Source organism: Aspergillus aculeatinus (assembly GCF_003184765.1).
Source record: "Aspergillus aculeatinus CBS 121060 unplaced genomic scaffold BO66scaffold_1, whole genome shotgun sequence".
In the NCBI taxonomy this organism is placed as follows: Eukaryota; Fungi; Ascomycota; class Eurotiomycetes; order Eurotiales; family Aspergillaceae; genus Aspergillus; species Aspergillus aculeatinus.
In genome coordinates, this window is record NW_020291470.1 from 251,493 (window position 1) to 268,495 (window position 17,003).

General features: G+C 54.7%; 5 protein-coding genes across 5 annotated transcripts; 2 read left to right on the forward strand and 3 right to left on the reverse strand.

Moving 5' to 3' along the window:
* Window positions 1-121: 121 nt before the first annotated feature.
* On the reverse strand, window positions 122-3,200 carry BO66DRAFT_387137 (putative C6 transcription factor (Leu3)). The gene is made up of 6 exons (XM_025646229.1): window positions 2,691-3,200; window positions 2,182-2,627; window positions 1,696-2,133; window positions 1,362-1,630; window positions 781-1,314; window positions 122-728 (listed from the first exon to the last, which is right to left on the reverse strand). Exons 1-6 carry the CDS (start codon window positions 2,889-2,891, stop codon window positions 421-423), a joined length of 2,196 nt encoding a protein of 731 aa, XP_025509013.1. The 5' UTR covers window positions 2,892-3,200; the 3' UTR covers window positions 122-420.
* A 1,180-nt stretch (window positions 3,201-4,380) lies between these two features.
* On the forward strand, window positions 4,381-6,772 carry BO66DRAFT_407045 (uncharacterized protein; the record flags this gene model as incomplete). The annotated part of the gene is made up of 2 exons (XM_025649036.1): window positions 4,381-4,849; window positions 4,899-6,772. The coding sequence occupies 2 exons, from the start codon at window positions 4,381-4,383 to the stop codon at window positions 6,770-6,772; spliced, it is 2,343 nt and encodes a 780-aa protein (XP_025509014.1).
* Window positions 6,773-6,876: 104 nt separating this feature from the next.
* On the reverse strand, window positions 6,877-10,726 carry BO66DRAFT_387138 (F-box domain protein; the record flags this gene model as incomplete). Its single annotated transcript, XM_025646230.1, has 2 exons — window positions 10,136-10,726; window positions 6,877-10,005 (listed from the first exon to the last, which is right to left on the reverse strand). Coding segments are annotated over exons 1-2 (3,037 nt in total), but the record flags the coding sequence as incomplete, so codon positions are not given.
* A 316-nt stretch (window positions 10,727-11,042) lies between these two features.
* On the forward strand, window positions 11,043-14,317 carry BO66DRAFT_466944 (putative C6 transcription factor). Its single transcript, XM_025652523.1, has 5 exons — window positions 11,043-12,076; window positions 12,135-12,572; window positions 12,623-13,004; window positions 13,063-13,198; window positions 13,310-14,317. The coding sequence occupies exons 1-5, from the start codon at window positions 11,397-11,399 to the stop codon at window positions 13,828-13,830; spliced, it is 2,157 nt and encodes a 718-aa protein (XP_025509016.1). The 5' UTR covers window positions 11,043-11,396; the 3' UTR covers window positions 13,831-14,317.
* Window positions 14,318-14,513: 196 nt separating this feature from the next.
* On the reverse strand, window positions 14,514-16,774 carry BO66DRAFT_338236 (protein translocase subunit TIM50). The gene is made up of 3 exons (XM_025644352.1): window positions 16,298-16,774; window positions 15,506-16,234; window positions 14,514-15,445 (listed from the first exon to the last, which is right to left on the reverse strand). Exons 1-3 carry the CDS (start codon window positions 16,577-16,579, stop codon window positions 14,852-14,854), a joined length of 1,605 nt encoding a protein of 534 aa, XP_025509017.1. The 5' UTR covers window positions 16,580-16,774; the 3' UTR covers window positions 14,514-14,851.
* Window positions 16,775-17,003: the final 229 nt, after the last annotated feature.

Here is a 17,003-nt window from a genome sequence, read left to right on the forward strand (position 1 = left end):
TTACCCAGTAGGCGGGGAAGGATGGTTTAGAGGTTTTGAGGTTGTGACGTAGACACGTGATCTTATACTATAGTATACACTGCACCTAATAAGTGTTGCCACGGTATCTGAATCGGATGTAGTTCGGATTGTGAATCGAACTTGGCAAATATCGTTCGATGATACTATGTAATATATACAGCAAGCCATTCGCCGGTCAATCAAGCATCGGTCGATGCATTCATCGTTGTAAAAACAGGTATCACATGATTTAAGAAGCAGCAACAGCGACGGCAACAGCAACGGCAACAACAAAACTCCATCAATCCCTGTCCAGCTTATTCTCACGGTGGACAGCCCTGTCATCGTCATCCCGCTAATTATGGTACACATGAAAAAGAAGAAAGGTCATAAGATTTTAGAATCGACAGCCCCACACCACTACGCCATCCCTTGCGACTCCATCCCGGATATCGTGGAATAGGAATATGGCAGGTCGACCAATCCATCCAGAAGCCAGTTCAGTGGATCGAAGACTTCATAGTTCGGCTCGATGAACCCGCTAGGCAACGCCCCAACGCCACCGCTGGGCGGCACGCTGATGCCGGGCTGCGGCAGCAGAGGCGCAGGCGCGAGACTGGGGTCTGCACCGCCCACCCCGGGCGTCGCGGTCGAGGTGCGCGTCGGTCCGGTGGACGATGCCGACGATTCGGCGTTGGAATCTGGGTTGGTCGGGTTTTTGAGGCACGCTGCAAGACGGGTCAGCTTTGAGTCACTCGACGTCGAGTTGGTGACACCTACCTTCGATATTACGCCCCTTGGTCCGCGCATCCTCTCGCCACCGCCATACAGAGTCGAACAGAAGAGACATGCTCATCCGGCATCGTACCTTCAGCATCAGGGAGTCGTCAATCTCACTACCGTCGGGCCCGAACTTGGGCGTCGGCGCATTTCCCAGTCGCCACATCTGCGCCAGAACTTCCGCCAGCCGCTCGGGGAGATCGTTGCTAGACACCGATACCCCCCGAATGGCCCAAATGGTCCGGTTGAAGAGGTTCTTGGCATAGTCCATGTCAATGTGGGCTGCAAAGAAGCTCTTGCAGAGTTTCAACAGAGTGCAACCTCCCGCGACCATCATTTGATACACGTAGTACGGGGTGTAGGAGAGCACCGGCCCAACTTCGGTCTCTAACGTCATTGCTGCCTCGAGGAAAGTAGTTGCGGCGACGTAAAGTGAGAGAAGGCGTTCTCGGTAATTCTTGGCCGTAGTATCGTCGAAGAAAGCCGACAGGTGGAGATGGAGATTCGATGCGCGTAGGAAGAGATCAGTGATAGCTACATAGGTTAGAGAATCTTCCATGCGACCGGATTTAGGGCCTTACGGTCTCGTTGCGGCTTAAGTTGGCTTTCCAACTCGTCAAAGTCTCGAGAGAGAAACGAGATTAACGCCGATCTCTCCTTATCACTGCAAAGCCCGACAGGGTCCCGGCGATTTTTGTAAAGTGACCTGGTAATCTTGTCGCAAAACTTTTCAATCTCCAGTCGAGGTTTCATGTCCTCCGGCAACTTGAAGTTGGGATCCAGGGACTCGTTCGAAGACAGTGTCCAATCATATAGGGTTGATGGCGGCTGACCGTAGCCAGTAGCGACTCTGCGCGAAATTGATTAGCTTGTCGGTCCATTCGATCCTCGGTTAATGCTTTTTTCAGCGCATACCTCTGCGCAACTATATTGCAAACAGCCCAGGTTCGGACCTTATCTCGAAGCTCCTCTTCGATGAGTTCCACACGAAATTTGCTGAAATCCTGCGTATGTGACGGCCGATGCAGACCAAGCTGCATGGCAACCTGCACCATCATTCCGCACAGCATGAATGTAGGGTCCGTGGAGGTGCTGCTCGTAGGAAATGGCCACGTGCATAGCAAGCACAGTGCCTTGACTACATGGTAGCTCTGTGGGATGTCCGCCAGCGTACTCCAGACCAGCCGTGTCACCGGGCCAGCCAGAGAATTGAGGAGGTGGGTGTCGGATTGGTACCGTCGGGCGCCAACACTGATGATTGTCCAGAAAAGTAGAGGCGATGCCGAATAGTATTCATCTGGCGACTGCTCTCGACTAAGGAACGGAAGAAACGGGTGATAGAATGTGAAAAAACTAGGCTCGTTAGACGTGCGGCAACAAGAGCCGACGGCGTACACTTACAGATTGAAGAGCTCTGTCACTCTCTCCGGAACCACAGCCACATCCTCGATCCTCTTGAAATGATGAGTGCCATTTCGCATGTAGCCACTGCCATCGAAGCCTGATCGCAGGTCCAGTAGGGATGCGACAGCTTCGTGCGACCCCATGTACTGGTCAGTAGACATGGCTGACGGCGTGTGGTAGACACCAGCTGAGCCAACCTGGCTGGGAGTCTCTTGTTTCGGAGTTTGCACCGTCGGCAAAGAAGTCGGGGTCTGCTGTGGCGTGCTCCCATTTGCCTGCACAGTCGCGATCTGCTTCCGAAGTTCGATGATCTCACGCTCCATCTCGGCGTTGCGGCTGCGCTTCCCAACACGTTTGAAATTGGATTCGATCTTGCAATCCAGTTTCAGGCGACGGCATCGGGAGCAGTCGCTCCACGGATCTTGAATTACATCGCATCGGAGCTACACGAAGAACAGTTCATGTCAGCGGAAGCCCCGTGGGATGAGATCGGGCACGCGGCATACCTTCTGCTGGCGACACTCATTGCAGGCCCGCTTGACGGGCTGTCGCTTCTTCTCATCACGGCTATCGAGGTCTTCCACCTCGTCGATACTGGCAGCGGGCGAGCTGTCCAAGCCTGCGGCAGCAACAGTACGTTTCCTGACAGGTCCCCCGCCATCGGACCCGATAGCAGGTGAGACAGATGGATGGTCGGCACCTCCCATTACGGGGCTGGAGGCAGCCGAAGCATTCTTCCTTGCGCTTGGGTCCAGATTGTTGCCCTGCACACCCTGGCCTCCGATTTCGCTGGGCGATCCTTCGAGGGAATCCAGACTTGTTGCGTGCAAAACTGATCAACGCTGGGACAGTATAAGAGGGAATGGCGGAGAAAAAAAAGGCTAAAAAAATCACAGGTCTAAAATCACAGGTGCACTGGACAACAATAAAGACCACGTGCCAATATAGCAAGGAGGGAGAACGAATTAGCGATGAGTGAAAAAAACTTTTACCCACCGGCTTGCACCGTGTTTTGCAGACCCTGAAATTAAGTGGTGGAGGAATCACACTCGGCGGCGGGGGTCCTGCGAGGAGAAGCTGTCCGATCTCGCTCTCACGTGCAGTGGACGGATTAGCGGATAGCACGTGACACTGACATTGGACCAGTGATTAGTCACGAATAAGTCAGCCCAGACCCCATCAACCGTCCATAGCCCCACCACCCAGTCAGTCCGTGCTTGACTGCTTGTCAACATCATGAATTGACTACTACCTACTCAACTACTACACTACACTACACCATCTCAACTGTACTTCCTATAAAGTCTGCATCATACAATTGCATTCACAATGGACAATCTACAGTCTCTGGTACCAGTGCCTGAGAGCAACGGTGTAGAGATGTCTATTCCCTCGTCACAGGTCATACCACAGACCACAGGCTGCCCCACGCACAGACTCCCACCACCATGCTAATTCCGGCGGTCGCCCGACAATTGTCCATTGGCTCTTCTTATTAGCGGACCATATGAGGTTGATCCCATAAGATGAACCCGTGTCTTCTCAATGATACGCAGTGATATGCACTGCCACCTGCGTTCTATCTGGTTTCTCTCTAAATCGAGAGTCATTCACAGTCTGTCGTATTCTGCTTCCAGAAATGAAGCTTCCATCACATCCGACTGCACTTCGTATCCTGAGGCTTACGCTTCGCCTCGATGTTCCACTTACCTAGAACCACTGTTCACAAGGCGAACCTAGGGTATCCTAGCGCCAATTAAGCCTTGTACTGCGGCACTGCCCTCTGTCAGCGCCGAGGTTTGTCTAGAGACGGGGGTGACCCTTCTGATCTAACGAGGTGCCCGACGCCGCCTCTGCCACTATCTTAGAACTTACCCAGTCACACCAGACAATCTGGGGTCTACTCACTCACAGTTCGGTCTCTCCCGTGCCTGTCAGACTACGGACAGAGAGCATAATTCTTTCCTTGTTGGAGAATCTGTGGTTGCCCCGCGTCATTGCCCCGGTGGCATTGCTAGCCGATCATTCTGCCTCCATTCCAATTATGTCAGACGTCCATCGAGCAACAGTGACCTACAAATGACAGTATAAAGGCAGATTGTCCCGCTGCGGCATTAGTCTCGAATTCTGTCATTCACACTTCTACAGTCCATGCGTGGCATGCAGCCAAGTCCAATATAATTTATGTCTGCCAAGATGGCTAAAGAAACCGAGATGGGGGCAGATCAACCACCTGCATACAATCAGCTCGATCAGTCGCAGTTGGCATTACCCCCCTTAGACCTTTCTCGGGACGCTGGCCCATCCCAATACACGACAGTCACCTCTGATCAGTGTGCCGCTCACCTCAAGCTGCTCGCAGCACTGGCCGATTTGCGCGACAGCGTAGCCAGCACTCGTGGAATCTTCGGCATCCAGGATCCTGACCCGGAACTATTCCAGCCAGACTCCAAGGAGGCCAATGAAGCGTGGGCTCGAGTAAAGGAGAAGCGGTGGGCGGTTTATACCACCCGAGCAGTGGACCGATATGCAGCCTGGTGGACGTTGTGTGCTCCTGCTTCTCGCGCGCAGCCCAAACTCAGTACCCTCAAGTCTACCAGCTACGAGAAGATCACGACCTCTGACGAGCCAATGAAATGGTCTCAAGACGATATGCCTCCTCTCGGTAAGTTGAGTCACGGTGCATGCTTGGTACCGGCCACTAACCATTCTAGACGTGCTGATGGTATGGCATGCGCATATGCTGAACCCCCGTGCTTTTCTCGAGGACTGCATACGGCACGGAAAGATCAGCTTCTGGGCTAGTGGCCTGCCCTGGGAGGCCGTTAACGCTTGCGTTGACAATGTGACCCTCGACTACGATGCGGGGCCGAAGGCAAAGGAGACGTTTCTTCGCAAGACAAATTTCCCCTGGGACAATCTTGTGGACATGTCTGAGAAGTCGTTAAACTGCCCCGGTTGCGGAAAGCATGTCTTTGTCCCGTGGACAGACGGGGGCATGCTTCTTACGCTGGACGATGCATTTGAGCACTGGCATGGGTTCGCAGACAAGGATTTTCGCCACCCATGCCCTCACTGCTCCTACAACATCAACCACGAAAGTCTGAAGATCGCCAAATTCTGCAGGGACATCAACTTGCTATTGCAAAAAGACCTTCCGATGCCAGGGACTTATTACAACCTTCGGGGAGTCCCTGAGCCGGCCAGCGATACCAAACGACGGAAACAACAATTCAATTTCCCCAACCGCCTTCTAGAGGTCGTCGGCACCGATATCATCAATTATGCCTACCCCCGCTGGAATCGAGGCAAGAACCTGACCATGAAGACGGTCAACGATTACCTCGCTACGAAAATGAAGCAGAAGGACGTCATGTACAAGGCCAACCCCGGCAGCCTGCAACTCACCCTCCACCCGGAGGAAAAGGTCGCCTACCGCCGCATGATGTCGCACTACTGGGACAACAGCTCACCCCTGGCGCTCGATCTCGTTGGGGCTGTCATCCGCCAGGGCACCTTCATCCAGAAAATGGATCGCATCGACTGGCTGCACTCGCCGACCCTGACGGCCACCATGGACCGCCTGATCAAGAAGTACCACGTCTTTTTCCGGATCATGTCCCAGAACCCACGGCGCATGGCCGTCCCGACCCTCGACGTCGACCTCGCCTGGCACACGCACCAGCTCGCGCCGGCCCGCTACTTCGCCTTCTCCACCCACCGCACGCGCGAGGACGGCGGCGGTGGCATCAACATCCTCGCCATCCTCATCGACCACGACGACAAAGTCGACGAGACCAAACTCTCCGACGGCTTCGAATGGACCAGCAAGGCATACAAGAAGCTTACCGACGGCGAGATCTACAGCGAATGCACCTGCTGGTACTGCGAGGCCGTCCGCGTCGCCGCCGACTCCCCCCTCGCCATCCCCTTCTTCTCCTCCACCGCCCGCGCCCGCCAGGCGGCCGCCAAACTCCACGACCGCGACGACATCTCCTCCGACCCCGACAAGAACCCGCATATCTCCGCCCACAACGCCGTCCGCCCGCAGACCACCACGACAGCAGGTAACACCCGCAGTCTCGATCCCCGCGAGATCAAATTCCTGAAACTCCGCCACGACTACGAGAAGGCGCGCCGCCGCGCCGAGAAGCGCAAGTCCAAGGACCAGAAGGCTGCTTCTGCTGCCGCCAACAAGGAAAAGTCCGGGGCCGCCGCCGCCGGGGTGGACCCCGTCTATGGCTACTACCCTCTGCTGTGGGGGTATCCGGTTTATGTGCCCTTCTATGCCCCGTATACCTGTGACCCCGGGGTGCATGCGGATGCGTATGTGGCGAACCCCAGCTGTATGAGTTTCGTGGAAGGGGTGCATGGGAACTGTGCGGCGGGGACGTGTGGAGGTGGGGTTGCGGCGGGCAGCTGTGGAGGGATGGGAGGGAATTGCTCCGGGGGTTGTGCTGGGGGTGGGTGCGGTGGTGTTGGGGGTTGTGGTGGTGGTGCAGGGGCTGGTTGCGGCGGCGGTGGTGGTGGAGGTTGCGGAGGTGGAGGCGGAGGGGGAGGTTGTGGTGGAGGGGGCGGGGGCAGTTAAACTGCGACGTTTGTGGTGTGCATGCTTTCATATGCTCTGAAATTCGTGCACGACGGCAATGATCAGTATCTAATTATTTGCTTATGACATCTTAAGTTTTGCGGATGCTGAAATATGAATGAGACATTTCGATTCCAATCACACGAGACTTGGTCAACCCCGGCCCTCCTGATGCGTCTGAATATACAAGAAGCCAACTTCTTACCTGTAACATATTGATAATAGTCCCAGACTCTAGAACAAAGAAAACGACGCCATCGCTCTACAATCCCAAATATGTTCCTGGTCCTATCAATATACACTCCAAATCTTCGAAACCAATGATGCAACCCAGAAAGAAAAAAACCAAATCGAGTCGAGATCTGAGAAAAAAGCAAAATGGGAAAAGGCAGCCCTGCTACATCACAATACACTTGCTTCGTCGTTTGCTCCTCTCGTAAATAGTTTGTTCGTTCCACTCCTCTATGCGTCTCCGCCACAGATCATGGGCGGCCGCTTGAGAGCCGGCGGATAGCGTGGGATCCGTCGAGGCCCGGTGGTGCAGGGGTTGAATTCTGGCCCCTATCAGCGGCAGTGGAAGGTCCTGGGATTGCGGACGGCGGTCGCCCACCTGGTGGGGGTAGCCGGAGCGCATATGACTGTCTTGGAGGACTTCTGGAGCATCGTACTGCAGGGCGGATGGAACTTGGAGGTTGGGAGAGGAGAAGGAGTACTGGCGGGTGTTGCCGAGCTCCTGCGTGGCGGGAATGGTTCCCGGAACGTCGATGCGGGCATGCATGGTAGGCTGTTCGGGCGACGGATTGGCGTAGTTGGCTTGAGAATTCGATGGCGGTAGAGATGGGTCAGTGGAGAGGAGGGGCACGGATCGGTCAGGCTGCGCTGGGTAGTCGGCTATGCTCTCTAATTGGAAGTGTATATGCTGCTCGACGTGTTCTTGAGAAGGAGTGACCAGCGGTGCGAGTCCGTTCGTGTCCTCGATGGTTTGCGGAGCGCCGGTGGCTGAACTTCTTCTCCTGCGCATGAATGTGTTTTGCCTGCGCGCTCGTTCAGGAAATACGGGCTCTCTGGTGCTATTTCGCATTAGGCGAGAAGCGAGCCTCGAGCTCGCGATGCTGTTCAATCTGTGCAGTGACACCCGAGAGGACGATTCTTCGACCATGTTCTCTAGACGGCTGGTTTGCGAGCGCTGGACTTCGGCCGGAGGTTCGCCGACTCGGGTGACCGGCTCTGTCCTGGAGGGTAGCAGAGTCCTTCGCAAATGATCAGGGAGAGGTGCATCTGGCACGCGAGTATAGGGTGGGGGAGGCGGGACCCAGTTGTCGGCGTCACTTTCATGAGGTACCTGGAAGGTCTGCGAGGCTGGTCTCGGGTGGATGGGGGACTGCGCATCGCGATGTGGAGGGTGATATCGTTCCCTCGTGTTGGCGGCAGCAGTCGCAGCACGACGCAGTGTATCCCTAGATCGCGGTTGCCCATTGTCATACGGGGACTCTGGGATATGATACGCATCTCCATTCGAAGAACTGGAGAAGAAGGAGCTGTTGCGGCGAATATTCGGCCGAGAAGCGTGAGACACCGAATGGGCCGACGGATATGACTCCCTAGCGAAAGCTCTGGCTCGCGGCGACGTAGCGCTTGCACGGTGTATGCGAGTCCTTCTTCTTTCTAGTTCTACCTCGGTGTCTAGACTCGAGTCTGGCTCATAAAGCATTTTTGGTTCCGCATCACCAATCTCAATGCTAATCTCGGTATAATTGCCATCGCTCGCTGAACGTGCAAAGTCCAGCAGGAGGACTCGTCCACCATCCACCGGCACATCTTCTTCGCCAATGGTTGGGGGGCTGATGCCACCTGGTGCAACGGCCACCAAGCGACGATTTTCTGTAGCGAGACCCGTACATTCCACCCAGTGGGCTGCAGTCATGCCCGGCATATCACTGATTTTATGACCCTTAATGAGTACTTTTGGTTTAGTGATCGACCGCTGCAGTCGAGATGAGCAATCTTCACCAGGTAGCGCGCCTTCGTGTTCCCAGTGGTACAGCTCCCCATCGGACCCAGCTGGTGGTCGTGTACTAGTCGCTACAGGAGCGATATCCAGACGATCGGGTATGCCATACACCCAAAGACCAGATTCCTCAAAGCCAGCCGCAACCAGTTCCCCCATATCATCAACAGTAGGTAGCATGGTGGGGGTAGATTCTCTGGTTCCATCATCGGACATGGGCGTCACAAAGTACGTTGTACCTGAGCTAGTGTTATTGGCCCCAAACGCTCGGAGTGAGTTGATTTGTTCATCAAAACCCATGATCCAGCTACCTTCGCCTTCGGAGTGAAGGGGGAGCATACATGCGCGACTGAAGCCCGTGGTAACATCCGGAAAAAGGATTTGAGTAGTCCACATCCGTCTATGGACATCTCTCAGAGAGAGTTCAGGCTCCGATTCGGCGTAGAACGGTACTGTTACCGTGACCAAGCCACTATTTTGAGGATCGGCAGAGGTGCCAAGAAGCATGGCTCCATCTGCGGAGAAAGAGACAGAGTCGACGCCAGAGCAGCGCACAGCTCGTCTCTCGGTGGCCAGTACCCCCTCTCCGGTCGCATGTACTTCAATGCGATCATCATACGCAATAGCAAGCACACCTCCCGTGGGAGATAGTGCTAGCGTCCGAGGAACATCGTTCAAGGTTAGGTCTTGGACCAGTCTTACTTCCTCGTCACAAAGACTGTAAACATTGACACGATGGCTAGAAGAAACCACCGCAAGCAGAGACCCGTCGTCAATGATCGCGGCATGCAATGGACGCCTCCAGGTTTTGAGTTCATGCTTCACTGAAGCAGGGTTTGAGGTGACGTCAAGGACAACAATTCGAGAGGAACTGATGCACAGAATTAGTTGACCGTTGGGGGAGAAAGAGAACCGGAAAGCTTCGCCCTGCGGAAATGCTGTTGACGAGCTCATCGAGGTCGATATCAGCTTGATTAGAGTCTTGCGAGGTCGCAAGAAGGTCTCGAAAGCATTCCGTCTGATTTGAGTGTAGAACACTTGTTTGAGGTGTGACAGGTCGCATGGCTGCTGACATGGCTCCGCGATGGCTTTCTGGGTCAGAGAGAAAGATGGGCATTGGGCTAAATGATGAGAGTATAGCAGAGTCGAGTCGGAAATCCGCCTCCATTTGCGATTCAGTAAGGCTAGTGAGGCGAACGTGTTTGCATCCGCAACGAAAAGGATACTGTGTAACCCGTTAAGAACGAACCGCATATAGGTCAAGTTACCGCGCAGTGCGGGTGAGCGATATGGAGAAGCGAACAAGCGCCTCCCAGCCGACCAGCCAGAAGAAATAGAAGAAAGTAACTACTTACTGTTCAATGACTGTGCGAGGTAAACGGGCAAAGGGTGAGGAACGTTGCTCGCCTGCGAGCTCTTTCTCCTGCTTTATCATATCGTTTTGCAGCTTGATCAAACATGTTGTCGGTTGCTGGTCATCATCATCTTGATGGGGCCCATCGAGCCGCTCAGCCGCAGGTAATAGGACATCCTCATCCATGATCAACGATGTCCAGCCCATGGGTGTCTACATTTGCTAAAGACAAATGCAGACACAATTATAGGATCAATTGCGCCCATCCAGCATCATGGCGGGAAAAGATGTAGGGGGAAGTTGGCAGGATCCCGAACGCAGGATTTGGCGCGTTGGGGGGTGGTGTGGGTGGTGGTGACTCTGGTGAGTGGAAAGCACGGGAAGCGCCAACTAGCGACCCCGGTGGCTGTGTCTCTCCAAACGTAGACCAATGTAGACCAATGCAACGGTGATCGTCTGGTCCGGTTTCAGTGGATAAAACTCAAACAGGGCTAAGCTAAGCTAAAGAGGCATAAGAAGAGACAGCAAGTCCATGCGTTGGCTGCATGGTCTAGCAAATAATCAATCAGCTAGGCTGTACGGAGTACTCGGAGAGTGGATGAGAGGTAAGTAAGTCAGTCAGTCATGAATGAGTGAGCTCACTGCAAGTCCGTTCGCGCGTGCCAGGCGGGGAGAAAGTGAAACGGGTGCCTGAAAAAGGCCTGAGGCGGGCGCGGGGACCCTGTCCAGTCCCATTTGGGCCTAGCCCACCCGATGTGAATACGGACTCCGATTTAGGAGCACGTGGTTGGTCTGACCCGCTGACTCAGCTCTTTTCCTCCCCACAACTTCACAGCAGCCGATAAGAACGAAGATTTTATCGGATTCGGAGAAAACGCAAGGGAAATAATAATCATCATCCCGCGCTGGATGGACCGAACCACCCCCTCTCTCAAAAGTGAACTCGTCGCTCATCGCAATGCCTGCTTGATCTTTGTATGCTGAGTGACCATGCAGTACTTGGCGCAGCTTCGCGACTAGCTTACCCCGGATCAATGCTTTCCTCTCCCACTCTCAGAGTCATTTAGCCGGGTACAGCGCTTGTTCCCCGATCATCGGTGGCCGGCCTAGATCCGATCCTCCACCATACGCACGCTTCGCACTCGACGGTGTTCGCCCTCTATCACGATTGCATGATTTGCAGTGTCCTCGATTGGCTTACGATTAGTTGATGATCTTCACAAGAATTCCCGAGCAGGTCACCCGTTTGCTGAAGGCTCATCATGTCGTCGACGACAGCTCCGAGTAGCTCCACCCAGAAGCTCGCCTCTCCGGGGTTCAACGCCGGCGCCAGACCATACAGGTCACATAAGGTCAGGGCATGTGATCTGTGCAGGAAGCGCAAGTCTCGGTGCACTGTGGATATACCCGGCCAGTCGTGTCTGCTGTGTCGCGTGCAGGGCGCCGATTGCCACTACCAGGAGGATTCCAGCCAGGATGCTCCACTCTCAGACGGCCATGACACCAAACGCTGGTCCGCAGATCCGGCGCAAGTGTCGACTGTTGGTCAGAAGCGTAAGCGCAGCTCAGAAGTCGGCTCCCCGGCCAGTGGCAGCCGCCCACGGGCATCCAGTGTTCCCCAGACAGACTCAGCCGGTGGCCATCGAGGAAGCGAGTCCAGATTCGATGATCCTCACAATGAGTCTGTCCTCATTGTTGGGCCTGTGGTGGCTGACGACGCCCAAGTGATTGAAAAGTACATGCCCACCGAGCGGACGAGCAAGTCCGTAGAACCGAAGAACAATACGTATAATGTCTACTCGAGCGATCCAAGGAAGCCCATTCTGTACACGACGGTTTCGAGACGAAGACAGGGAATGCGCGTTGGTATTCCGCCGGGAGAGAATCAGAAAGAAATTCTGGAGCAGATCTTAGGACCTTTCAAGCACGACCTAGTTAGACTGTATGTCTCCGTCTAGGATCGGATCGGATCGGAATGACCTACTAATCACCCAAAATAGGTTCATTGACAGGTTCAACGCGGCGTTCCCCATCTTCGATGGAGAAAGCTTCTGGGAGGCTTTTATCTCTGAGACTCCCGGGGACCCGCCAGCCTCTCTTTTGTGTCAGGTGTATTCGATGTCTTTAGTGTATTGGAAGCACACTCCCAAGCTAGCGTGTCATCCAAAACCAGACGTCCGTTACGCGGTCAACATGACCGTGGCCGCTCTACACGAGGAATTCTCCGCCCCTGGTCTGTCTACCATAAGCGCCGCCCTTATTGATTTGACCGGTCGCCCGATTTTCTCCATGACTGGAAATGCGATCAGTAGCGGCCGGATGGTCTCCCTCGCACACTGTCTCGGACTCAATCGCGACCCTAGTCATTGGAAACTGTCCCCGGCTGAAAAGAATCATCGCATGCGCTTATGGTGGGGTGTGGTCATCCACGATCGATGGTAGGTATCGTATCTACTCAACAAGGAAGGGTTACTGACATTGGTTTCAGGGGGAGCTTCGGTCACGGTGTACCGCCACAGATTGCAAAGAATCAGTACGACGTCCCCCTTCCGACAATCGACGTACTTATACCGCCAGCATCTCGCACCCCTGAACGCGTCCGAGCCGCGCATTGCCACATCGCGCTGTGCCAATTGACGGAGATTCTGGGCGAGCTACTGCCCCTTGTCTACGGTCTTCAGCACCGATTCGCGCGCGAAACCACCAAGAAAGTGAGACAGATCCGGACGGACCTCGACGTCTGGGAGGACTCGCTGCCTGACTGGCTGAGAAACCCTCCACGTACCTCTGAGGGACGCATCTCCGGAACCAGCAGTCTTCAACTAGCGTTCCTGGCTGTTAAGATGCTAGTGAGCCGGGTGGAATTGAACGTGAGCGACGCACCTGCTACAAGACACCTCCTGCCCAGCCAAGCTAACAAATCCGTAGGAGGTGAACAACTCGGAGACGGAAAACCCGGAAGCACGCCGGTATTTCCAGACTGAATGCCGCAAATCGGCGGAGGAGATTGTACAATTCATCTCCTCTCTTCGCAAGGAGAATTTTCAAGAATTCTGGCTTCCATGTAAGCACCTCTTCCTCTCTCTCTCTCTCTGCCTCCCTCTCTTGTTTCTCTTGGAACCATTTTACCAGCCAAGATCGCAAAAAAACTAAACAACCCAACTCCCCAAACCAGACAGCGCATTCCACCTCACTACGACCGCAACGCTTCTCGTCCGCTGCGCCCTCGAAACCACCGACAGCGAAGTCGCGCGGTCCTGCCTCGCCAACGTCGAGACCTTCCGCGCCATCCTGCGCCGCGTCCGCGAGGACGAGGACTGGGACGTCGCCGACATGTGCCTGGACCACTGCGAACGGCTCCTCAGCCGCCTAGCGGCGCCCCCGGGCAGCGCCGGCGCCGGCGCCGGCGGTGGTGCCACCAACCCCGACACGACCTTCAGCCAGGTCATTGGCCTCGGCGGCGGCATGTTGGGCGGCGGCGGCGCGGGCGGCGCGGGCGGCGCGTCCGACCACCCGGGGGCCACAGGCCGTCTCGTCAACCCGGCGGCCATCTCGCTCCCCGAGACGCAGACCAACAATGACATCGTCGACGACATGATGTCCATCTCCGGCACCTTCGGCACCATGGACGGCTTTCCCTTCGATATGACCGGCATCTGGGACGTGTCCGTCTTCCAGGACGTCAACCTATCGTAAAAGCCCGCAGAGAAAGGAATCCTTGGACAAGGCAACATAACCGTAATATTCTATGTAATCAACTACCCCAGGTTTCTCGTTGATTTTTTCTTTGGAATGATCACTACCAAATCATGCTCATTTTTCAACGAGAGTATGGATACCCACCTCATCCCTTTTGACTACTTGATCTTTTTTCCCTCTGTCTTTTCAACAAAAGAGTCGAAAGTGAGGGTGAGGGAGAGTGAATGTGGAGGCTGGGGTGGAAGGAGAAAGGAGGGAAGAGGGGAGGAGAGGCTTTCTGTTTTGTTTTGTTTTGTTTTGTTTTGTTTTGATTTGATTTCTTAGAATATACCCATTGAGGCAGTGAGTGCATAGTTACTGCTGCTGTCGCTGTGTTGCAGGTTCTTTCTGCTTAGGGAACAGAACAATACTACAAACATACATACCTTTTATGGCATCGAAGCTCGACTGCCACAGCGATTTTTCTGCGATTGCGGAAATCTGGCGGTTCGTCCGAAAAATGGTTGTCAAGGACCTGGGTTGGTCGCCGGAAATATATACTTCAGCTCATCGGGTCGACACCATCGGTAAGACCTACCGTGCAATTCAGCTTACCCTCTACGCGCAGATAATATAGAAACCATGCATATGATTAGGATTTTATTTCCAATTTATACATAACCTCCCTCCTAGATGGACAACAACAACGGAAAATAAAAAGTATGCTATTTTACAATCAACCCGTGATCAAAGGATGGGTGCGCGGGACAGAAACCCCTGCTTCTAAGGAAAAAGAGAGAAAAAAAAAACACAACATGAAAACCCCGGTCCCGAGAACAACAGTAACAACAGTGTACCCCAGGTATACGTAGATTATAGAAGGAGAAGGAAGACAAGACACGAAAAAAAAGGAAGAGGAGAGAGACAGAGAGAGGAAGTTCGTTTGTGGCGCTCGTATGGAACCCAAGCACCCGCTCTCATAAAGAGTGCTCCTGCAATCAAGAACACAAGCAAGTGATGATCGGTTTCACTTTTTTGCTTACTGCTTCTTGTCACCACCAGCACCGAACATGCCGGTCAAGGAGCCCTTCATCATGGCCATCTGTTCCTGACGAGCCTTCTCCTCCTCGGCGGCCATCTCGGCCAGCCACTTCTCGCCGTTTTCGCGGATCTCCTTCTCGATCATCTCGTAGTTCTTCTGGCCGCGCTCGCGGATCTGGTCCCAGAGCATCTTACCCTGGGCCAGGCCCTCCGCGGGGCTCTGCTCGCCGTCCAGAGTCCGGTTGGACTTCAGACCCAGAGCGGAGGCGAAGCCGCCCAGACCACTCCGGGGGCGGCGCTTCTGCTCCTCGGCGAGTTCCTGCTCGAAGCGCTCGCGCATGGCCTTCTCACGCTTGGCGAATTCGACGGGGATAGACGAGCCCTCGAAAGACTTGAGGACGGGGCGCACATCCTCGACGCCCATGCCAGCGAGGTATTCCAGGAAAGGGATCAAAGCGACCAGGGTCTTGTCCTTGGGGTCGCCACGCCACTTGTCAAGGACGATAGCGTTCTCGGGCTGCAGACGAGCGTGCTCCTCCTTAGTGTCAAGAAGAATGACCTTGGAGAGATCACGGTTCAGGTAGGACAGATCCTGCAGCCCATGTTAGTGGGGTGGATGGAAAACAGCCAGCTCGAGTCAATTGCGTCATACCTTGATGTATTCACCGTCCTTATATCTGGTGGCCTCTCTGAACAGGGGCCAGCGGATGATGCGGTAGGGGTCGAGCTTCCGGAGCACCTGGTCGGCCATCATGCTGGGCACACTGGTGAACAGGACGAGCTCGTAGTACTGGTTCAGATACCGGAGGAAGTAGTCGACACCGGGTCGCTTGGCCACACGCCAGCCATGCTCGCGGCTCCACTCGCTGTGCACCAGCAGGTCCTCCAGACTCAGCACCAGAGTGTAGGGCTGGCGCATGTTGGGGTCCTCGTCCGGCAGCAACTTGGGGAAGGCCGGGTCCTTGTAGTAGCTGGTGATGTCACCGAGACGGGCCTTGGCGCGGTTATACCACAGTCCCAGTCCCCAACCGGACGGAGTCTCGGGGTGAGCCTTCTCTTCCAACTCGTTCTCCCAGTTCCGGCCCAGGTAAGCCACTCCACCAGCACCGGCCAGCAAGAACAACGCCGAGAACAGATTGGCCATGCGGGCGCGCTTGCGGTCGAGGGAGGAAGTATAGTGGTCTTTGGATTTATCACCGCGACCCTCATCTTCGGCGTAGTCTTCGGCGCGGGAGGGGTCCTCGGTAAGGTTCAGAGTGGTAGATGGGCGACCGGTCTGGCGAGCTTCCAACTCGGCCGCGAGGGTGGAGGGGATACCCTGGGTAAGGTCGGGGAGGGGCTGGCGAGGGAGTTCCTTTTCTTCGGGTGCGTGTGATTCAGGCTAGTAGAGCCACACTGGTCAGCTGAACGGGCTTAAATATCAATAAGATGCGGCGCAACTCACGGAGGTCTGTTGGGAAGAGGCATTGCTCTGCGGGTCGGCCTTGGTATCAAATTCGGCCTGCTCTGCGGAATAATCTGCTTGCTTGTCTTCTTGCTTGGGAGCCGGAGCCTGCGAGGGCTGCTTGGCCTGCGAGGCCTTGATGGAGTCGGGAAGGTTGTAGGAAGATTTCGGTTTACTGTTCTTTGCATACCAGCGCGAGTGAGGGACTGTGACGGTTGAAGCACGGACAGTTGAAGCGAGAATATTAGGCCTCGTCAGAGGCAGTACGGCCCGGCTAAGCATTATGAATGGATGGGGGAGGAGGATCGATGGAAGGAATTTAGAAATGGATGGTGATAGACAGTTTACACATGCACCGCAGAGCGCACACAGCACACGGCAGGTAATAGAAAGACAAAGACCAATGTGGGATGAGAAGAATGGCAGGGTCAAGAATCGATGATCCAAAGTGTCTTGGTCAAGTTTAGGAAAATCGGCAGAGGTCGGCGGCGGAGAAGACGGACGCTAACTAACACTGGCACTTGCACTGGCAAGCTCTCTCTCTCTCTCTCTCTCTCTCTCTCTCTCCGTCACTGCAAAAAAGTTCAAGGCACGGACCAGCACTGCTCCGGGTGGCGACAGAGCCCTTCAACGCAGCGTATTTCCTCATATAAAATCCTCCGTCTCCTGCCAATTCTTTCTTCTTCTTTTTTTTTCTTTTTCTTCT